The sequence below is a fragment of the Orycteropus afer genome, unplaced genomic scaffold (genome assembly GCF_000298275.1).
Source record: "Orycteropus afer afer isolate SDZICR_OR568_19922 unplaced genomic scaffold, OryAfe1.0 scaffold00054, whole genome shotgun sequence".
NCBI lineage: Eukaryota > Metazoa > Chordata > Mammalia > Tubulidentata > Orycteropodidae > Orycteropus > Orycteropus afer.
The window spans coordinates 12,842,345-12,865,682 of record NW_006921641.1 but is presented as its reverse complement, the minus strand read 5'-3'; the positions used below and the strand labels follow the sequence as shown (position 1 = coordinate 12,865,682).

At 45.7% G+C, this 23,338-nt stretch overlaps 1 protein-coding gene and 2 non-coding genes across 3 annotated transcripts; all 3 read left to right on the top strand.

Moving 5' to 3' along the window:
* The first annotated feature begins 3,984 nt into the window (after nt 1–3,984).
* Nucleotides 3,985–4,073, top strand: TRNAY-GUA. Its single transcript is given in 2 exon segments — nt 3,985–4,021; nt 4,038–4,073. It is a non-coding gene; the product is annotated as a tRNA-Tyr (tRNA).
* Nucleotides 4,074–4,431: 358 nt separating this feature from the next.
* TRNAA-AGC lies at nt 4,432–4,504 on the top strand. Its single transcript has one exon. It is a non-coding gene; the product is annotated as a tRNA-Ala (tRNA).
* Nucleotides 4,505–6,177: 1,673 nt separating this feature from the next.
* Nucleotides 6,178–22,731, top strand: AGBL5 (AGBL carboxypeptidase 5). Its single transcript, XM_007938867.2, has 14 exons — nt 6,178–6,392; nt 6,731–6,902; nt 7,232–7,395; nt 7,964–8,141; nt 8,407–8,585; nt 9,006–9,462; nt 9,913–10,082; nt 10,606–10,741; nt 11,378–11,580; nt 12,230–12,444; nt 19,466–19,624; nt 20,925–21,037; nt 22,054–22,187; nt 22,560–22,731. The coding sequence occupies exons 1-14, from the start codon at nt 6,178–6,180 to the stop codon at nt 22,729–22,731; spliced, it is 2,667 nt and encodes an 888-aa protein (XP_007937058.1).
* The last annotated feature ends 607 nt before the right edge of the window (nt 22,732–23,338 follow it).

The following is a 23,338-nucleotide window of genomic DNA, read 5'->3' as shown; positions in this document are numbered from 1 at the left end:
ATGCATGTCTCTTGCGTCTCTTTCCCAGCAGTATGTGTCTCGTTCAGGAGCGCATTGTCTCTTTCGGCAGCATGCCTTCCTCAACCAGCAGTCAGAGAGAGTTCTGCCCCTAGGAGGCCTCCTTTTGAGCCCGGCAGGGTGGTCAAACTAGCCAATCATAGCATCAGAACTCTAAGCACCTGAGAGAGAGTGGGACCCTCCCAGAACATTGTATTGTGCCATGCCCAACAGAAATAACCCAGGTGGGCGACTTTAAAATCAGAATCTCCTCAGTTGCTAATAGCAATTCCCACCTTGAAGTTTACAAAGACTTATGGGTGCAAAAGCCACACTAAGTAATTTACCACACTGCACTATGGTATTTTCAATAGCCGCATATGCATGTAAAAACTGGACAGTGAATAAGGAAGACTGAAGAATTGATGCATTTGAATTGTGGTGTTGGCAAAAAATACTGAATATACCATGGACTGCCAGAAGAATGAACAAATATGTCTTGGAGGAAAGACAGTCACAGTGCTCATTAGAAGCAAGAATGGTCTGACTTTCTCCACTTATGGTGTTGGCTCATTAGTCATTATGTCCTTAGGAGAGAAATAGAAGTATTTACAGATTCGCAACCCCTTGAATGAAGATGAAGTTGTGTTCCTTTAAGGAAGGACCCCACTATACCGCCAAACATTTATTCTATTAGTCTTTCTCCCAGCCTTCCTCCTGAGGGAGCTGTGGCCTTTTATGTTCATTGGGGAAAAATTCAGAGATTTTTGGCTCTGAACTGACACTAATTCCAGGAGACCCAAAACATCACTGTGGCTCACCAGTCAGAGTAGGGGCATATGGAGGTCATGTACATTATCATGGAGTCTTAGTGGAGTGTCTGTCTCACACTGGGTTCCCAAACCCATCCTGTAGTGATTTCCCCAGTTCCAGAATGCATGACTGGAATAGATACACTCATCAACTGGCAGAACCCCCAACATTGGATCTCTGACTTGTGGAGTAGGGAGTATTATTGTAAGAATGGTCAAGTGGAAAGCTAGAACAGTCTCTACCTAGGAAAATAGTAAACCAAAAGCAATACTGCATTCCTGGAAGAAATGCAGAAATTGTGCCACCATCAAAGATTGAAGGATGTAGGAATGGTGATTCCCATCATATCCCCATTAATTTGCCAAATTAGCCTTGCAGAAAACATATGGGCCATAGAGAATGACAGGTAATTATTGTAAACTTAACCTGTTGGTGACAGGAATCGCAGCTGCTGTTCCATATGTGGTTCCATTTCTTGAGCAAATTAATACATGTCCTGGCACCTTATATGCAGTTACTGAACTGGCCAATGCCTTTTTCTCAATATCCATTTCTAAGAACCATTACAATGTGGAAACAATCCAAATGTCCATTAACGGAAGATTAAAAAACAAACAAACAAACACACCACAAGGAGTTTTGGTAGCATAGTGCCTAAGGCATTTGACTGTTAATTTCTTGGTTTAGAATCCTTAGGAGTTCTGCTGAATCCTTTCATAGCAGAGAATACGTATTTTGAGGCCCAGGCCCCTCCTCAGAATAGCTCGTTTATATCTCTATTATACATTTTGCTTCCAGGTAAAATGTAATTTTAATACAAGGTCCCAACATTGAAAAGAGGGAAAAGTGAAAACCCTTGATATATATAGCTTACTAAGGTGGTAAGGGGGAGCTCTGGTAGCATAGTGGCTAAGATACTTGCCTGCTAACCAGAGGGCTGGTGGTTCAAACCCACCAGCCACTCCTCGGAAGGAAGGTTGGGCAATCCTACTTCCGTAGTGATACCGCCTCGGAAACCCATGGAGGGGTCGCTATGAGTCGGGGCCGACTCGACGGCACATAACAACAACAACAAGGTGGTAAGGAGGAGCTCTGATAGCATAGTGCCTAAGGCATTTGACTACTAACTAGAAGGCTAGCAGTTCAAACCCACCAGCCACTCCTTGGAAAGAAAATTAGGCGGTCTTCTTCTGTAGTAATACTGCCTCAGAAACCCAAGGAGGGGTCACTATAAGATAGATCTGACTCCATGGCAGTGGGTTTGAACAGAAGAATAGATAAATAATTTGTGGTACATACATTAAATGGAATATTATTTAGCCTTAAAAAGGAATGAAGTATTGATACATGTTAAAACTTTACAATGTGGATGAACCTAAAAAGTATTTGCTAAGTGAAAGAAGCCAGTCACAATGGGTCACATATTGTATTTCATTTATATGAAATATCCATAATAGGCAATTCCATAGAGACAGAATGCAGATTAGGGTTGCTAAGAGATGGGAGAGAGAGAAATGAGGTAGTATTACTTAACTGGTATGGGATTTTCTTCTGGGAGGATGAAGAAGTTTTGAAACTAGAGAGGTGGTGGTTACACAACATTGTGAATGTACTAAATGCCACTGAATTATTCACTTTAAAATGGTTAATTGTATGTTATGTGAATTTACCTCAACTATTTTTTTAAGAAAAGCAACATAGACAATTAAATATGTTCTGTTTCTCAGAAAAAAAGGAGGGGGGGCGGTGGAGAGAAAAGAAACACCGAGCTAATCACCCTTCCAAGAAAACTACCCCAAGCTCACACTCTCAGACACATGGTAGCATTTACATCAGCAGAATTAAATTTAAACCAAGAAATCAGTAGTCTCATGCTTTCTGGTTGGGCACAAGGGTGAAAGCTATATATTGCGCTTAATGGTAGGAGAGACCTCGGATTTAAAGCTCAGCAGAGGCGAACCACAGAATTTTGGAGCTGCAAGGGGCTTGCAACAATCATTTGCTCACTCAAGGCAGCACTTTGCCCTCGGAGCTGGAAATGGAAGCTGGCTCTCTTCGTACATCCCCCAGACTGTAAGGCAAAGCTTCGTAGAGGGTTAGGTTTTAGGTTTGTTTCTCTGCTTGCTTTTAAAACTAGGTAGCGTTTGGTGAATGGATTATGGGTTGGCTTTCCAGGCCCAAGTAAAGAGAGGTGGTGAGCGGGAGAGCGGCAGAAGTAAGTGAAGCCGTGGCAGGCCATGACCCGGTAGAAGACATCCAGGGGACGGGCCCCAGACACCTCAGAAGACACAGTGGCATGGGAGGGGCCCCAGACGAAGCAGAAGACCCTGCCTAAAAACCCATGATATCCCTGGGAGTAAACCGATTTGAGCATAAACCCATAAGGAAGACCAGGTGTCCTACACCGGGAACTATGGGGCCAACTCCTACCCTTGACTGGGTTTCTGGGGGCGCAGAGGCCAATTCGTCCGCGCGCCACCCCCACGTCTGTCACAGAGTAATGCTCTTGGTTTGTGAACGCTTCTGAGGGCGGGAACACCTCTCAGGACCACGCCGGCCAGTCGCGGGATGCCAGGCGTTTCGGCGCCGCGGGCTCCTGTGCTGCTCTGCTTGCCACCAGCACCTCAGTGGTTCTTTCTTACTCTAAGCAGTAAAAATAGATACTCAGGAAAAAAACATTAAATGACTGAACGAATATCCTTCACGTCAAGAAAGCAGTTGCCTTTTACTGGCACGCCAGGAGGAACGGAAGAAAAAGTATGGAGTAGAAATCGCAAAATAATCCATTGATTTTGTAAACGGGGTTTGCGCATTTCAATTCTGAAGCGTGTGTGCGTACCGGCACGGCTGGAGACTCGCTGCACAGAAAGAAGCTTGAGGATGTGTCCAAGATCTCTAAGCGTTAGCGGTCCTACAGAAAGCTCCACGTGGTATTTGTACTGCTTTGTAAAAAGAGGGGGAACAGAAGAGAAGGGGATTGCCCAAGTTTCTTTCATCCAGCGTCGGAAAGCGTCCTTTCCCTCGCGCTTCTTTCTGGAGCTCCTCTATTCTGTGGGCCCCCTATTTGTTGCTGGAAAAAGTGGGGATCACACTGACCAAAAACCTCTCCAATCGTAGAAGAATGCGGCCACAGTAAGTATTAGAGGGCATCAGCAGAGCCAATTCTTAACGAGGCCTTCGATAGCTCAGTTGGTAGAGCGGAGGACTGTAGTGGTTTGGCTGTGGCAATCCTTAGGTCGCTGGTTCGATTCCGGCTCGAAGGACTTCGTAAACTTTTAAATGCTTTTTTTTTTTTTTTTTTTTTAAACGCCTTGACATAAACCAATTACGCCTAAAGAGAAAAGTGTACATAGAAGCCGGCTGCAAATTTGCGTGAGTACTGCGGAAATTCAGTAAGACACATTCAGTAAGTAGTCCTTTTGCAGTGTAGCTCTCTTTTGTATCTTAGCGTGTGTTTTATAAGGTTTTGTTACAATTGCATATATGTAGTTGCTATATACTTGATTTAAAAAATCTTGTTCACACTCTGTGGAACAGATTTCCTAAATCACAACTAATTTAAGGAGCAGCAGGCAGCTCACCATAACCTGTAAGGTAAAGGGAAAAGCACTCATAGCAACTGGGGGATTAGCTCAAATGGTAGAGCGCTCGCTTAGCATGCGAGAGGTAGCGGGATCGATGCCCGCATCCTCCACTTGTTTTTACTGGCGGCGTAGAATCCCTTAAAAGTGGAAGTCGTCCCAGGTGTTTTATAATGTACTGACACGGAGATAGAAAGGTGTGTCATTTCCTACAATGCCATTCTATTTCACAGGTGAGTCTTTTACATTTTTTTTTTCTCGGTCACTCTATCTTCTCCTCCTCTCAGCAGGCAGGCCGTTAACTGTCTTCTGAAAAGAAGTTGGTGGAATCCTCCCACCCTGTCTGCGGGACAGAGCCTCCAAACGGCACTTACTCAGTTACCCACTAAAGTGCAAGGGAACCCCCGTGTTCTGACCAATGGCAGTGAGCTTTACTGGGCAGGTAGCCAGCTGTATCTGCGGCCAATAGGCGGGAGACTTCTTGTTTCCTGGCAGAGAAGGGTCCCGGCACCACGGCGCTCAGGTTTTGTTTGGGTCCTGGGTGAAGGGCCCGGGTGCCGGGGCCCGAGGTGCCGCCTCGCTAGCGGGAAAGGGAGCGGGATCACCGGCCCGGAGAGAGGTGAGGGGCTGTGCGCGGAGTGCAGGCCCCGCCAGCCCCGGCCCCGCCCCCTTCTCTCAGCCCTGAGCCCCACGGGGTTCCCGTCCCGCCCGGAGACCTTGCCGGCTAGCAGGCCCGCCCCTCCCTTCCTCTACCCCTGGGCTTTTTCCCGCCCCGTCCCCACTCCTTTGGACTCGGCTCTGACCCCTACCTAGTGGTCATTGCCTCCCTGCCTTCCTACCCTTCCTCAAGTGTAGGTCTGTCTAGAGCCATCCCAGACCTCCAAACCCGACCCTGTCCATGGCAGTCTCGGGCAGTGTGGGGGTCCTCCACTGAGGGTCAAGAAGCCACCCCCAGCCCCTATTATTTTTTGGGTGCCAAGAAAACCCGTTACTCACCCGCAACTACCAGGGCAGCTTTTTGCAGGGGCTTCAATACTTATAGGGCGGGAGTTAGACAGAGACTCCTGCTCCACCTGGAATTAAGCTAGGTGAGCAGGTGGCATCTGCCCCGTTTCCTTTAGCTTGGCAAAGGCCAGTTTTTCTGGTTTTCTTCCATAATCGGCGTAGGGTAGTGTTTAAAAAGAAGAAGAAGAAGAACAACCAGCCCTTGGAGTTATCAGGGGAGCAACAGAAGAGCACCTGGTCAGTACTTATGAGGATGGGGTAGAGATAGGAAGCTGCCGGTTTAAACTCAGAAACTTGGTTCTTTTCAGTTCTGCGCCAAAGAGTGCAAAGTCAATCTAGGAAATAGTGATCTAGAAAAGTCTGTCTATATACAGGATCTAGGAAATAGAGATCCAGATGGCCATGTCTTGTGGTGGGTGTATTTTGGCTAGGTTTAGGAAAATCTGACCTCTCTATTCTCTAATCTTTGGGCTGCAAAGAAGCTTGGAGTCTAGTATTTCTTAATATAGTTAAGTGAACAGCCAAGCTATAGTAAAATGGGGTCCTTTTAGTATAGTTACAACCCTTAGGGTAAGGGAGAAAGTGCTGTTTTCTCTTGGTCTTTTCCTTAAGGCCACTTCCAGGGTTTCTAAGCAGAAAAGAACCCTAAGAATAGCTCTCATCCAGATACCCAAAAAATTTGGTTTCATTTTTCTTCCCTCTCTTCCATATCCCAAACCTCTTTTTTTTCCCCAGCTCTCCAGGCCAGAGTGGGACAGGAGGATGCTTTCCCAGCCCCAACATGGAGCTGCGCTGTGGGGGATTGGTGTTCAGTTCTCGCTTTGATTCAGGGAACCTAGCTCATGTGGAGAAGGTGGAATCTGTGTCTAGTGATGGGGAAGCAGTAGTAAGTGGGTCATCAGCCCCCACCTCCAGCATTACTTCTTCCCCTGACTATGAGTTCAACGTGTGGACCCGACCAGACTGTGCTGAAACGGAATTTGAGAATGGCAACAGGTACGTGGAAGGAAATGGAGGGCAGAAGAAAGAAAAGAGGGAATGTCCAGGTGCTCAAATCCATGTTCCTATTAGGTTGGCCAATCTACTTCCGTAGTGATACTGCCTCGGAAACCCAAGGAGGGGCCGCTATGAGTCGGATCCGACTCGACGACAGTGGTTATTAGCCCTTTATAACCAGTTATAACAGCACACTGCCCTTCCTCTCTCTACCACTCCTCCCTCCTTTCTGCTTTACTAAATAGCCTTTTCCCAATCTGCCTTGCTCTTCCTCTCCCATATATCCTATCTCTGACTCTCCCTCATAACATGACTGTCTTTACTACTCTGGTTTTCAGGTCATGGTTTTACTTCAGTGTCCGGGGAGGAACCCCAGGGAAACTCATCAAGATAAACATCATGAATATGAACAAGCAAAGCAAGCTTTATTCCCAGGGCATGGCCCCCTTTGTGCGCACAGTACCCACCAGACCACGCTGGGAACGCATTCGAGACCGGCCAACGTTTGAGGTAAGTTCTTCATGAGGAGGAAAGGAAGGTTTTCTATTAGGTGTTAGAAGTAAAGAGAGGAAATAAAAGAGGAATTTTCTCTTGATACAGATTGGCAGGCAGGAGGGACAACGGGTTTTGGTATCCACTTTTCCTTCAGCTCTCTTGTGGAGTCTCATGAGGAGCCTGTGCTTCAGAAAGCCTAGAATAAGATGGTTGTCATATGGAAACTGTCAGAGGGAGGGAAGTCAGTAAACAGGAGGGTGTGAGATTGGTTCCTGGTGACCCCAACAGCTTAGTACTGGCACCAATCGCATGTTGCTCTTCCCTCTTCTTCCTCTGCTCCGCAGATGACAGAGACGCAGTTTGTGTTATCCTTTGTTCACCGTTTTGTAGACGGCCGTGGGGCCACCACGTTCTTCGCCTTCTGCTACCCCTTCTCCTACAGTGACTGCCAGGATTTGCTAAACCAGCTAGACCAGCGCTTTCTGGAGAACCATCCTACCCGTAGCAGGTGCCAATCCCATTATTTACTCCCTTCACACAGTCCTGGATCAGACAGCACCTATGCTACTTTTAGAACTTGCCTTAAGAACTCTGAAGTAAAACCTTATTGGTCTTTTCACTGTGCAGAGTGTGGGACTTGGGATATCTTTGAAAAATAACTTTCTGATCTTGATCTCAGCATGCCACTACCTACACTCATCAACCTGCCCAGTTCAAGTTTCCTTTAATATTCACAGTTCCCATCAGTTAACCAGAATTTTTCAGCACTGCCATTGCTCGGCATACCTTCTGTCTGTCCCAACAGAGGGCAAGTCTCTCTGTCTGTACAGAGTAATCTATCCTAGGGAGCCACAAACTAGGGGACAAACAGTAAGTTTATCCTGTGCTATACTCTGCATTCTGGCAGTGCAGACCATGCAAATCCTTAGCTTTATTTAACAATGTAAGGGATTTTAAGGCCTCAAAGGTAAGGGTAAGGGGTCAGGTCCTACAAATCTTAAGAGTCTTTTTGATAAGGCCCATCTCTTGGTAGGAATTAGGGAATTTCCCTGGCTTAATGATTTTTATTCTTCCAGTCCCCTGGATACCATCTATTACCACCGGGAGCTCCTTTGCTATTCTTTGGATGGACTTCGTGTAGATCTGCTAACAATAAGTTCCTGCCATGGGCTTCGAGAAGACCGAGAGCCCCGTCTAGAGCAGCTATTTCCTGATACCAGCACCCCCCGACCATTCCATTTTAACGGCAAGAGGGTGAGTGGAAACAGCATAAAAAATAGTGTCTTGGCCTTCTTCTAGCTCTGGGCACTATTGATAGCTTAAGGCTATGTTGTCTCTAGGAATCTTGGACTGTAGCCTGTAACCTGAGGCAAGGGTGAAGGCTCCTCCTCCATTTGCACACTTAGCCAACTGGAAGCCCAGTGGCTTTTCCTGCCTCATCTACCCTCCACCCTCCATATACTGTCAGAGTAGAATTATAGAGTAACTGGCCTAATGATTGCTCTCCTCTCCATCTCAGATATTCTTCTTAAGCAGTAGGGTACACCCTGGGGAGACTCCATCTAGCTTTGTCTTCAATGGCTTTCTGGACTTCATCCTTCGACCAGATGACCCTCGGGCCCAAACCCTACGTCGCCTCTTTGTTTTCAAGCTGATTCCCATGTTGAACCCTGACGGTGTGGTCCGGGGCCACTACCGGTAAGAAGCCTTCCCAACCTGTCTAGATTATTCCCAGCCCCCTCATGCCCTGCACCTCAGTGAAATACGATCAGCCTTATTACCTGATTCCTCCTGTATCCCCAGTTCTCTTGTACCCCAACAAGGGAAGTCTGTCTATCCTTAGTGACCTGAGAAGGAATGTGATGCCATCAAGGGGCATTCCCTGGATGGAGTAGAATTGGAATAACTGCAGGCCTATCTGGATAGAGGGAACAGTCCTTAGGTTTCTGTGGTGGGTGTTAGATCAGGGAAGGGGCCCGTCCTCAGTTTTTTCTCTCCTAGTGTTCCTTCAGCTTCATTATAAAAGCCAGTCTCCCACAGTCTTCTTTTCATCTACTCTAGTGCCTCTTTCGCTGGCCCAGTCCTCTAGACCCTGCTTCAGTCCTTGTTTTCCTACAGCACAGACTCACGTGGAGTGAATCTGAACCGTCAGTACCTGAAGCCTGATGCGGTCCTGCACCCGGCCATCTACGGAGCTAAAGCCGTGCTGCTCTACCACCATGTGCACTCCCGTCTGAACTCCCAAAGTTCCTATGAGCACCACCACAGTCCCCATCTCCCTCCTGATGCTCCCCTTTCTGACCTTGAGAAAGCCAACAATCTCCAAAATGAAGCTCACCTTGGGCTGTCATCTGATGGGGAGAACTCTGAGACTTGGAAGCAGATAGAGACAGCAGAACAGAAGACCAACAGTGTGTGGATTATGCCACAACAGTCTACTGAGATTGAGGAGCCAGCCCCGGAGACCATTCCCCCCAAAGAGAGTGGTGTTGCTTACTATGTGGACCTGCATGGACATGCTTCCAAAAGGGGCTGCTTCATGTATGGAAACAGCTTTAGTGATGAAAGCACCCAGGTAGGAATCCTAAGAATGTCTTGTTAGGAGATAAGGGCTAGGCCATAGTAGAGAAGGAAGATAGCCATCTAGCAGGAAGGCCTATGCTGCAAGAGGTAGATTACCTTTGAATGAGCTTTGAAGGGCCAAGAAAGGATGGCACCAGGACCTTTTGTCTTAGTCATTATCTCATGAGCCAAGTTGTCAGCACTGTAGTCCTAGAGTTTGGAAATCCAGAGAAGGAAAATTTTGCATTACTGAGCTTAAAAAGAGGTAGAACCAAACCTTTCCAAACCTAGAAATAATGTCAGACATTCAGTAAGAATTCATATTCAAGAAATATTGACTACTGACGATAGTCATGATGGTATCTGCTGTGTATTGAGTCACCTGGCCCCATCTTGCCATCTCTCTCTTACCTCTCTTCCTTTCTCTTTCTCCTTCTGAATTGCCTTTCTCTCCCCAAAACAGGTGGAAAACATGCTGTATCCAAAGCTCATCTCCTTGAATTCAGCTCACTTTGACTTCCAGGGCTGCAATTTCTCAGAGAAGAACATGTATGCTCGAGATCGTAGAGATGGCCAGTCTAAGGAGGGCAGCGGCCGTGTTGCCATCTACAAAGCCTCAGGGATAATCCACAGGTTGGGGTGGAAACTAGGATGGAGCTGATGAAATAGCTTCCCTAAAGAGCTCTGGTAGCATAGTGGCTAAGACACTTGCCTGCTAACCAGACGGCTGGCGGTTCAAACCCACCAGCCACTCCTCGGAAGGAAGGTTGGGCAATCCTACTTCCGTAGTGATACTGCCTCGGAAACCCAAGGAGGGGTTGCTATGAGTTGGGGCAGACTCGAAGGCACATAACAACAACAAAGGAAAACAATACCCAGCCTAGGGTATGTGAGGCGCAGGGGACAGCCCAAGTCTTCTCAAAAGAGAGGCTCAACATCAGCATCATTGTCTCTAGTCTGGGACTCTCCCTTCTTGGGACTCCCTAAATATGTGGTACAGTACTAAGAACAGGTGCTAGTTGTTGGGGATGAACATTTTCCATTTCTATTCATTTTTTTCTAAGTGATTACCTTCTTAGACCATCTGGGCTATCCCCCATAGTTCTCTCCTGATGTCTGTTCAGGCAGGACACTGATAAAGGTCTCTGTGTCTTAGCTATACACTTGAATGCAACTACAACACTGGACGCTCAGTAAACAGCATCCCTGCTGCCTGCCATGACAATGGGCGTGCCAGCCCCCCTCCCCCACCGGCTTTCCCCTCCAGATACACTGTGGAATTATTCGAGCAGGTATGAACATGTGGGATAAGTGGGAAAAGGGGGAACTGAAAGTCTGCAGAGGCCTTTACTCCTACTGCCTGAGATACCCTAAAGAGACACTTGCACTATCACTGTCTTACCACTCTGGTTATTTTCCTTAGTAGGAATGTGGCTCTATCATGATATTATAAGGATGAATAGGCACTATTTCTGACCCCAAGCCACAGAGAATCCCCTAGCACATCTGAGTTAGAGATTCTTTTCCCCTAAGCTTGTCTTCTTCCTTCTCTTGAGCATATTCCCCCAATAGAATGCACACCCCCCATGGTGGTCTTGATGACCTTGGTATCCAAGGACACACCAAGAATAGGAAGAGCTGTGGGTTATAGAAAAGACCCAGACTCCTACTAGAATTACTTCATAGTGCCAGCCAGAAAGCACACCTGGCTCTGCTCATAATGGATAAGGGCATTAAAATCATTAATGGTTTAGGAAACAGCTCTAAACACACTGGAGATGAACAGCCTGGGTCACAAAGGTTACGGTACACTATTGAGCAAATTTTAGAGTTTGCCTCCTTTCCCTCTACCGTGTTGTATACCCCACTCCAACATAATAGCCTGGATTGAAAGACCAAAATGCTAAGCCAACCTGGACTCCCCACAGGTAGGACGAGCTATGGCCATTGCAGCTCTGGACATGGCAGAATGTAATCCGTGGCCCCGAATTGTGCTGTCAGAGCACAGCAGCCTCACTAACCTACGAGCCTGGATGCTGAAACATGTGCGCAACAGCCGAGGCCTGAGCAGCACTGTGAATGTGGGTTTCAACAAGAAGAGAGGCTCTCGAACTCCACCCAAGAGTAACAAGTAAGACCAGCAGAGTGAAAGGGAGAAAGGGCATGGAAGTGGAAGAGGGCTCTACAGTTAGGAATGCCAAGGGATTTTTATTGCTCCTTCCCTCTTAAAAGTAACCACATAGTATATAGTTTTGGGATAAATTAAAATTAGTACGATTAGCTCATTTTTTGGGAAGGGGATCCTCTTTCCTTTCACCTGGAGTTATCTAGACCTACTTCTTAAGAGATCTGAAAAACAGGCTGGGGGACTCCCTGCTCCAGAGCCCTGTATAGAATCAAATACAGTGATTTGTGATGGGGGTGAGGGCAGCTTCCAGTGATTGCAAAGGACTGACAGCAGGGAGTTCAAGTGCCAGGGCCAAGGCAGTAAGGAGGAAATTCATTGGCAGGTAAAGCTGCTCAGGGACAGCTCTTTCTGTTCTTCCTTTATTTTCTGTAGGAACGTATGCACAAACGGGTTCTTAGGAATTCTTAGATCACCTGATAAGCTCTAGGGTAGATACCTTACCTTTGGATAAGAATTACTCCCTTCTTTCTTGGAATGGATCCTTACATCTTTTTTTTACCTCAAAGGTGAACTTTACTGAGCATCAGATCCTTGGAAAAGACTTGGACACACCCTCCCTGGCTAGGGCTAACTGGCATCTGCTTCTTTGCAGTGGGTTGCCCGTTTCCTGCTCTGAAAACACCTTGAGCCGGGCACGAAGTTTTAGCACTGGCACAAGTGCTGGTGGTAGCAGCAGCAGCCAACAAAATTCTCCACAGATGAAGAACTCCCCCAGCTTTCCTTTTCATGGCACTCGGCCTGCAGGGCTTCCAGGCCTAGGCCCTAGCACCCAAAAGGTCAGCCACCGGGTGCTGGGCCCCGTCAGAGGTAAGCCAGTCTGGGAGCCCCTGCAACAGGTGTTCAGTTGTTTAGGGCATTGCTGGGGGAAGTGAGAGCTTGAAGATACACCTGGGCTGGGACAAAGGGGTGAATCAATAAAGTTAGTTTATAGCAGAATCTACAACCTCTCCTGCGATGTTGGTGTTTCCTGCGGCATGAGCTCCAGACTGATACTGTGGGTGGCCATAGATGAAAGTCCTAGATATCTGGGCTTCATTCAGCACATGCTGGCAGCCAGGAGCATTTCCAGAGACAAAACTAGCTGAAACAGTGCCAAACACTGAGACACAGAGCTTTCACGTCTAGGACAATGTCAGGCTTGTTGGGGCCAATATAAGGACATGTTCTCAGAAGAAAAATTGCAGCAATGTACAATGATGGAGAATCCTATCCAGGGTCACTGTGGGCTGAAATTGATCCTTCAGAGCCTATTCAGAAAGTGTTGTCAGAAGGATTCCAACTCTTCCAGAGGAAAATGGAAAAAATACAGCTTCTATTCAAGGTATACAAACCAAAGGTCTCGTGTTCTCCATCAGTGTCTGCAATTGTTCATCTTTGCATCAGTATCCATCCCTAGGTTTTGCTTGATGAGATCCTGCCATAAGACAGGGGTGTCTGGATCAAAATTTATACCAGAAACAGGTCATCAGGGAAAAAGAAGGGGAAGTAACTATAGGGTCATTCTTTGGGAGTAACCTGGATGATGGTGGGGAGAAAGATTGTATTATTATAGTGCCATTTCTGAAAAGACACTAGACCACAAATCAATTCTGTATGTGGCTTCTGGACTACAGAAATCTATAGTGTAGAGGCTTATAAACTGGAGCAAAGAGCTTTGGTGCTCTTCAGACTGCACTCATCCTTGGTAGCATTTCCCTGGCTGCTCAGCTTGCAACCTAGCTTTTGGCAGACCTGCAACAGGCACTAAGTTAAAGGCTTTGTAAATCTGGCTGTACTTGTTAGAGCAGTCACACAGTAGAGAGCAAAGGTCCTTATCAGCTTTGACTACTAAGATGGTCTGTCACTGGTAATCCAATCTGATTATCTCTGCTTGTATTCCAAGACCCATTCTTTGAGATTCTATCTTCACTGGTAAGACACTTTGGGTCAGTGCCTTTGAAGCAGAGTATTATAGTAATAATAATGCCTTATATACTTGAATAACATTAAACAGCGAAAACAGTATCACATGTAATTTCCCTTAATATTCATGAGGATCCTCTGGGGTGGATGGTATTTACATTTTGCTAATGAGGAAACTAAGGTTGCTTAAGAGTGACTTGTCTAAGATAGCACAGCTGTTAAGCGACAGAGTCATTCTAACTTACCATATTTTTTAAGATATTTTTTATAATGCACCCATGGAAAACAAGCACATAGCACTCATAGGAAACTAACACATGAGAGGATTGCACAGTTTGCCAGAAAACCCAAACCAACCGTATAATGCACACGTTATTTGCATAAATACACAGTAGGTCATTTCATGCTCCAGTATATTGCTAACCCATCTTAAATTCTTGAATCTGGATAAAAAGTTTTTCTTTCTTCTTCTTCTTTTTTTTTTTTTTTTTAATCATCAGCCTTTTGTGACTCTTAACTCTTAGTTCCCAAGAAGGAATATCAGTATAAATTTTCCTTCTGGTGACAAAGGGGAAATAGTAAAGAGCTTTCACAGGTCCTCACTAGAGGATTCTAGGCAGTTTTTAATTAGTACTTTATTGGCATCCTCCCTGCCTGCCTCCCAAAGCAGAGCACTGTATTAGATTCCTGGAGGTGGGGGACATATATTCTGTTTCTCCGTTACTTCCCCAGATAACTGTTTGCATAATCAGTCCTAAGTAATTGTTGATTGAATTGAAACGTAGTAGGAAACAGGACAGTAAACACAATATAAAAGCACGTATACAATATAAACATGCTGGGGACTTGGGGAGCTATTGTGGCAAACGAGAGTTATTAGCCAAAGAATGTTTTGAAGTAAAATGTTTTGGGTGGTACATAGTTTGACAAAAATATTCTAGAGATGAGAAATGACAGCCAGGAACAGGAACAGAACTGCTGGATAGAAAGGACAGAAAGTGGGTAGACTTAGCTGGCTCAAAGGGTCAAGCTCTTTAAGGCAGTTAGATAAGAAGCAGGAGGAAGAAGTTGAAATGTCAAGAAAACAAAGATTTTGAATTCATTAACAGACATAGCATTGGTTATGTGCTTCTGAAAATGATGGGGACAAAAGACTTATGGAAGAGAGCTCTCTGTGAACTGTATGTATTGGATAAGATGGGAGAGGTGGGATCCTTGCAGTGATTTATACATGAGTTAGAGCTTATACCAGGGTCTAGAAAAGAAAGAGAAACAGAAATATTAAGTATAAGTGGCAGGGCTCAGTGATGGTGGAAGACAGAGGAACTAAGAGGGTTTTAAGGGTACAAGCTGAAAAGTCATGTTGGTGTTAAGATACTGTTGGAAGAAAAAGTGATGAGTTACTATTTTAGGTATGCTCCAGTGTTATGGTCTATATCTCTAGAGACATCCTGCAGGGTAGAGATATAGGAAAGGTGAGATAACAAGTTTGATGATCTAGGAGTCATCCACATAGAGGTGCCAGGTAAAACCAAGCAAGCAGGTATATTCCCCCAGGTGAATGAGCTTAGAAGTAGAAAAAAAGAGGCCCCTGGCCTGAGTACAGACACACTCCAGGGACTTGCAGAAATATCTGTAAGAACTAGGCAACTATGTCTCTAAAGTTAAGGGGTCAAGAGGGTTACTACTAATACCAACAAGCAGTATTTTAAGGAGTTGAAAGATCAGATGCTGGGAATCTTAACTCCTATGTTCTAGGCATTTGCTTGTGCTACAGTTTTTGCTGCTTCATCCCTTAAAGTCTCCAGGATGGGAAACTGGTCCTGGCATAGATAGGGGCCTATGATGCAGACTGGCATTTGAACTTGATGTCTTCAACGAATCCTTGAAAAAACTTACTTATTTCTCCAGCATTATCTGTGCTGTAGCTTTGTGGCATTTCCTGGATCCACGCTTTAGGTAATTTGGCCCCTGCCACACATAGGCATATTCTGCCTTTCAAAATAGGAGCATGATCCTCTATGCCTCAGAAAACTAACTGTAAAGCAGCTGTATTTTCCAAACCCAAAATGGGGACTGTGATTTGACAAAAGGATTTGTGTGTGTGTGTGTGTGTGTGTGTGTGAATTTACTTATAAAAAATTTCCCACTACAGTATAAAATTATATCACACTTAACTACATTTTATGACTATTCCTATCCTTTGTAGACTAAAACAAAACACGAGGTTGGGCTATCCAGAAATTTTCAGAAAAGATCTAATTAGAAGCTTAAGGGAGAGGTTTAGGGAACTAGTCTGACAGGTTCTGTTTCCAGAGGCTGGGGGATGACATTTTAGAAGGCAAGTGGAGCAAACAAGAATGTTTCTGCAACTGGCGGCTGAAGACCTTCTTGAGTAAGCCCTGGCTCCCAGAACCCCCTGACCTTAGTGCCAGGATGTTCTCTTCCTGATTCTCCCCAGCTGCGAAACAGGTTCAAACCCCACATTCCCAGACTCATAATCAAGTTCCCATCTACGTGGTTGAGAAAGACATACATACCATACTACCAGCAGCTGTTGTTACTATAGAGGAAGTTACTGGGGAATAGTGAAATACAATGATGGAGTGAGAGAAGTCTAAAGCATGCAAGATACTGATGTGACACCAGATGCAAACAGCTAAAAGGGCCTGCTGGGGCAAGGAGAGATAGGTGAACCAGCTTCTCTTTCTGTTAGCTAGGTATAGATTCAAACAGCCAGACCAGGGTGAGGCAACTGAGGCACCTAGGATGCAAAATTTAAGAAAGCACTCACTCACTGTCAAGGTCATGCAAATGCCTCCTTAAATTTTGTATCCTGGATTCAGCCTCTTTCAATAACTGAAACTCATTCCCTGGCCCTTCAACCTGCCCAGCTGAATAATGTATAAAAGCAGGACCCTCCAGCAGTTGCCCTGTCATCTGCACACTCATCCTCACAGCTCTGTCATGGAGGTTACTAGGACTCTCAGCCTCTGTAATCTTTGCCTCAGCTGACAGGCAACTTTTTGGCAGAGCAGCTCAAGTCCAATAGTGAGAGGTCCCTCTGGGAGATGAATCAGCAGGAAATAGGAGTGCCTCTATCACCACTTTTACTTTTTCCACTACAAACAAACATTTCCTATTAAATACCAGATTAAAACTTACTTGATGGTAAGAAATGTCTAACACTCCTGTTTATTCCCTGTGCCTGGGCCTTACTCAGTGATCAGTAAATGAATGAATGAAAGGCAAGAATTTGGGTGCCAAATGAATGCTTGTCTCACCTTTCTGCTCTTCAGAGGTGTCATAAGTCAGCTCATGATTATCCCAGATGTTTGTTCACTGATCCTATTCTCATTTTAATATTAGAACTCTGTGAGATCTAGGGTGCTACATGTAGGGACAGCTTAAGTGGGATGACAAAGGACCTAGGCACAAGTCAAATAACTGCTCCTCCAAATTGCAAAGCCTTAGAACATCCATTCTAACTCATAAATGGAGAGGATAGTCTGGCTCTGATGACTTCTCAGACCTCGGCCCCAGGACTGTCTTGCCACCTGCAGATGGAACTGATACCTGATTACCATAAAGGTATCATCTCACAACCTCCAGAAGCAAAGCTGGCCTCATATCACTCTTGTGCTGTACTGTAAACTGCTATTTTTGTAACCTCAGAAAGAGGAAATATAGCTCTTGAGAAACTGGCTGGCTGCTCACATTTACTCATTTACAGGCCTACTCCAGGATCTTAAGGCAGTCTTTAAGTGATGATTAACATGCCATCTTGAAATGTCTTCAGAGATAAAGTCTCTGCCCTCCACCAGACAATGCTTCCTATCCTAAACCTTTCATTAGGGGCATGATTCCTGGATTGTACCCTTAGTATCTTTACCATGGTCCCTTATTTCCGTGTTCCACACTGACATCTGTAACATAATTTGCTTCTTGAGTGTCACTTAGTTTCTTATTAGAACTTACAAATGTCCCCAAGGTTCTCGTTTTTTTTTTCAAATATTGTTGCGTATACACAGCAAAACATGCACCTCAGTGACATTGATTACATTCTTTGATGTGCATCCATTCTTATCTTCCTTATCTGAGTTGTTCCTCCACCACTCTCTCTTTTACTTGGTCTTTTTCCTACCCTTTCCTGGATAAAGGGCTAGGGTATGGGTTTATCCTCTAACATGCCTAGTAGGTATATAGATGTTTTTCAGTCATCTACAAACCTGGTATTTCCCTCATTGAGTTTATTATTTCTGCCTACTGTGCACTGTCAACTGGACGTCACCCAGACACCCTGGTTTTAACCACTATGTACCCAGGTCTGGATTGGATCCTAGAGCATCTCTGAAGTCACTGGTAGTAGGTTATGTTTCAGGTTATCTGACTGTGGCCATGAGGCTGTAACTTCTATTGTCCTTCTGACATACTATTGATTAGACTCCAGTTGATACTAAACATCTCAGCACAACTCCTCATAGCTAGAGTAGTTTCCATCCTGAGATCTTTCCTTTCTATCTTGTAGCTCTTATTCATACAGGTATCAATTTTTTAAATTTGGTTTGGGGCTTTTCAGTAGTAGACTTGTTATTGCTTGCTACTTACTGTCCAGTGTAGCTAGACAATTATACTACGTCCCATGTTAGAGGCTCTTCACAACCAACACTTTTTATTAGGCGTCAAATGACATCCTAGAAGGACCACTGAACTCAGGTGACCTGCTACCCCTCTGTGATAAGTACCAAACCTGCAGCTCTCTACCTACTCTACCCAGAAAGCATCTGCCCCATGGGACCCCACCCTTCAGGACCTGCAGGAGTGAGGCTATCGCCACAGGAATGGACCAGAAAGAGCCACTCCAAAGAGTATAACCATATACTCTCAGATTCAGATATTACTGATCCAGCTCATGGTCCATAGTAGCTATCTGTGTTTAAGTAAACAAAACATTTATTAAAGTTTCTGGTTTTCCAGGCAATCTTCTCTAAGCACTGGGATGTATAATGTTGGAGAAGATAAGGTCCCTACCTTTAAGAGACTCAAGTTCCAATTAATAAGAATATTAGCTAACATTTACTGAATGCTTACTATGTGCCAGGCACTATTATAAGTACTTCACAAGTACTAATTTCATTAATGAAACAAAGTGTAAACCACTACTAGCCATATGAACAGAGAACAATGATGGTCAGAAGGAGAAAACAATTCTAATGGTCAAGGAGGCTTCACAGGTGACATTTGAGATGGGGCATGAAAGACGTCCAAGGTTTTACTAGGACACATATTCTAGAAGAAACAGCACACATGGGGCTATAAGGAGGTATGAAGGATCAAGCCACCATCCTTCTAAGAGTTCGCAGATTGGGACCACACAGGAAAGGGCTTTGAATGCCATGTAAAAAAAAAGTTTAAGCTTCACATGACCTTCAATATCACCCCCTTGCCTAAACCAAACTGATTTCTGATCAAATCTCTGTTTTAGAATAATGATCTCTGGCAGCTGGGTGAATGATGGTTTGGAAAAGGGAAGAGACTCAAGCTAGGGAGACCACTAGGGAATCATTTCAAAAGCCTGAATGAGAGATAAAGGCCTGTATCTGGACACTGGCAATACCAAGGGAGGGTAAGGAAGAATCCAAGCAATTGCAAAGGTAGAATAGTCAGGATAGTTGAGTAGGTTGATTAATTCTAGAAATGTTACAGAGATGAAGTGTGATGAAGGTTGGCTGAGAACTGGATGATTGCAGTAAATATTAAAGGTCTTTCTACCCATCTCAGAATTAATTCAAAAAAGGGATACTGGTCTGAGGACAAATTTGAAGATAGGCATCATCTGACCAAGGGGAATCAGCTGGGCAGTGCAGGCTTTCTGACTATGCCTTGTTTATTTGCCCTTTTATCTACTTGTGTCCCTTCCTCTCAGAGCCCCGAAGCCAGGACAGGAGACGGCGGCCGCAGCCACTGACCCATCGCCCTACTGCAAGCAGCCTGGTCCCATCCCCAACTCCCACTAGTTCTGGCCCAGTCTCATCACGCAACCTGGGCTCCTCCTGCCTACTGCCCAACTCACTCAGCATATCAGGTCTGTACCTATTGTCACTGAGGTCTGGGGTGGCCAGCATCCTCCCATCCCTACCACCCCATGCTAAGACCAGTGTCCTGAGTAGGCTTGAGGAAATACCATCAGCCATGCTGCCACCTGACCCAGACTTCTCCTGGACCTGATGTTAATGCAAGCCACATCATACCAGAGGCGTCCGTTATCGTCCTAGTAATGAACCTGGATGATCCTAAACCCCTAACACCCATGCCCTTGTACGGGAAGCTGGAACTTAATGAAGGATTTTGTATAATAAAATAATAGCAAACATGAGGTGGTTCAGTAGTAGAATTCTCACTTTCAGTGTCTGAGACCTGGATTGGATTCCTGGCCAAATGGATTTCATGCACAGTTTTTCATTCATGTGTCAGAGGAGGCCTGTATGCTGCTATGATGCTGAACAGGTTTCAGCAGAGCTTCCAGAGTAAAGATGGACTAGGAGGAAAGGCCTCACAGTCTACAACTGAAAATCTGCCAGTCAAAATCCTATGGATCACAACTGCCTGATCTGCAACCGACCATGGGGATAGCACAGGACCAAGCAGTGTTTTATTCTGTTGTGCAGAGTGACCATGAGTCAGGGGCCGACTTGATGGCAGCTAATAATGGCTAGTGTTTATTTAGCATTTCTTATGTGCCAGGTACTGCTCTAAGCACTTTATCTCAATCTTCATTTTACAGTTAGGAACAAAGTGCTATTTACTTGCAAAGTGCTGTTTACCCAAGCTCCCTGACAAAAAGGAGCTGGGCAACATTAGCCAAAACTAAAGAATGATAAAAGATAGGCTTTTCACCTTTCATCACTGCAAATGTTGTATGACTGTCATTCACAAAAAACTTAGGTTGTTTACTCTCCTTTATAGATTCAGCTGCATAAAGAACCAGATAGGAATAATTTCTAAGGCTTCAGTCCATGATCTTCCACCTCACTCACAGGGTGCTATTTTCAACCTGTTCTCTCTCCTCAAAGGGTAGCCCTCAATCCTCCAGTGTTGGGTACCATCAACTCAGTCCATAAACGCTTGAACATTTGCTCATGGCCTAAGGCCTATAAATTTACAAAAGTCACTAAGCCTGGGGTGTAGGGGAGAAGATGGCATCTAATGGGCAAAGGCCAGGGATGCTGCTAAATATCCTACAATGCACAAGACAGCCATCCTTCCCAACAAAGAACTACCCCGCCCCAGATGCCAAGTGCCAGGTTGAGAAACCCTGATCTAAAGGAAGTTGCAGCTCTTCTCCATCACCCTTACCCTAATGATCAGTTTCCTTTGTTCTCTAGGGAGTAGCTGCTCACTCCTATCCTCAGGGGACAAGCCAGAGACTGTCATGGTGATTGGGAAAGGTCTGTTAGGGAGTGGAGCACGGACCCCTTGCATCAGGACCCGACTGCAGGTAATTTTGGGTCTTCCCCAGTGCCTAGCGTAACAACTGACAGAGCCCAGTAAGGCACTGTTCATCTGGGTAGTGGGAGGGAAAATGCCTAGCACTGCTTTACAGCCTCTCCTCAGCTGCTCTGGGAAATTAGATGCTGAGTGCCTGTCTGTCTAGTGGCCCATCCCCATTAGTTAGGTCTTTTGCTTGCTTCCAACCTTTGTCCCTGCCAGATACACCCAAACCTCAGCCTGCTAGCTTTGGCTCTCCCTTCCCCTGCCCTTAGCTTCTCCTCTCTTTCTGCCCAGACCTGCCCGAGGAGAGTTTCCGCCAGGAGGGGTCCCGGATTCCCCAGGTAACTTATCTAGTTGCTGCTCCTAGAACAGCTGTGCCACCAACTCGATGCAATCCAGATCCCCATGCTAGGTTGACTAAAGTTGGAAATAGGCAAAAGCTTACTGAATGGGTAAAGCTTAAGCTGCTCTGGCAGGGGCCGACACTCTTAAGGGTGGTCTGGCAATCCTCCAGTCTTTCCACACAGTGCTTCTCTGCTCAGCCAGACTTTCACCAAGAGTTGCTATGGAGGTTAAATGCTGGATCCTTTCACCATCCCTAATTAAGACTCAGAATATATAGTCAGACTGAACCTAGTAGTTCTCTGGCCATTATCTTGCCTCTCCTTCTTAAATAGGGACCAAAAACCAAACCCAAACCACTGCCGTTGAATCAGACTCAACAACCCTGTAGGACAGTAGAACTGCCCTATAGGGTTTCCAAGCCTGTAAATCTTTATGGAAACTGATTGCTACATCTTTCTCCTGTAGAACAGGTGATGGGTGCAAACCCTATCCTTTCGGTTAACAGCCAAGCGCTTTAATCACTGTGCCACTAGAGCTTCTATTAGCTAGGAACAGTGCTTAGGAATTCAAAGACCCAGTTCTTGTTGAGTCCTACACTACACTTGTATGCAAAGAAACTCTAGAAGCAAACAAGCTCATGGAAGAATCCAGCCTCTTAGCCAGCCCCTGTCCACACAGGCTAGGCCCAGGTTGGGCCGGGGCTCACCGCCGACTCGCAGAGGGATGAGAGGCTCTTCAGGCCCCACATCCCCTACCCCCCGGACCAGGGAGAGCAGTGAGCCAGAGCCGCAACCCTGCTCTGCTGCACCAGGGTGAGCACCAGGGTCTAGTCCCTCTCCCCATCCCTTACTTCATCTGTACCTTTCCATTTCTACCATTCAGAATAATCTTCCTTCCCTACTCCCTTTGACCCCTAGACTAAATGTATTTTAAGAATCTAGTCACTGATTTTTTTTCTACCATGGCCTTGGTCTTCATACCAAGGAACAAGAAAACTTCTTAGTTAGGGCTTAAGGCCTAGGAGCTGTCTGGTTCCAGCATCAAACCACTGTGTAGCAATAACCTCCCTGTCCCTACCCATTTCTCCTCTCCCTAACACTCTTTGACGTCCCAGCCCTTGGCTGACCGACCAGAAGAGGGGCAGAGTTTTCACAGTCCTGATTCCTCTCTCTTCTCTGTTGCAGGCTGCCTCAGGCTGGGCCTCCACGGCCCCGCTCTGCCCCTGCCTTTTCTCCTATTTCCTGTAGTCTATCTGACTCCCAGTCCCGGATTTGTTGCAGTAGGGGGCCCTTGGGCCAACTTGAGGTTTGTTTTGTCCCTAAATCCCCCCCACTCACTATTTCCTCCCGGGTCTGATAATGCCTTGCTCAGGATATAGCGCCAAGATGGGAGAACATAGTGAGAAATATGCTAGTCCCTTCCCTCAGCTGCTGATTCCATATGACAACCATAACTCCGTGGAATGCCAGCCACACTGTCCGAGGCATCGCAGAACACCACCTTGACAGGACAAAGCAGGGACCTGTCACCCTCCCCTCCTTCCACACCACAAGATTTTGGGACCACAAAAAATATATCTATATTTTTATATTAGGGGAGTAGAAAAGAAAGCAGCCCCTATACTGGGCCCTATTCAGTGGCAGTTTCTTGTTCCATAGGGTTAAGGAAGACTTTGAGGAAATAAAAGTTGTTTGGAAAAATCCAGGTGTAGCTGCTTTGTATGTTGTGATGGGTAGAAGGGATGAAGTGAAGTGTGAAGGCCCCTCACACCCTCCATCTTGCCTCAGACTATGTCCTGGAATCCTAGAAAAGAGGGGGAGAGACCTGAGGTAAGGAAAATGCTGCAGATTTCTTCTGGAGAAATCCTTCAGGAACTGACTCCCATCCAGCCTATTCCCTTTTACATTTTTGACCCACACTTAAGGTTGGTTCCCTCCCACCCCTATCCCTTCTTTTCTGTGGC

Coding starts and splice junctions, on each gene's coding strand:
- AGBL5 (XM_007938867.2), top strand. CDS start 6,178: ATGGAGCTGCGCTGTGGGGGATTGGTGTTCAGTTCTCGCTTTGATTCA. Junction 7,396..7,963: donor AACCATCCTACCCGTAGCAG/GTGCCAATCCCA, acceptor TTATTCTTCCAG/TCCCCTGGATACCATCTATT. Junction 10,742..11,377: donor CTGTGGAATTATTCGAGCAG/GTATGAACATGT, acceptor GACTCCCCACAG/GTAGGACGAGCTATGGCCAT.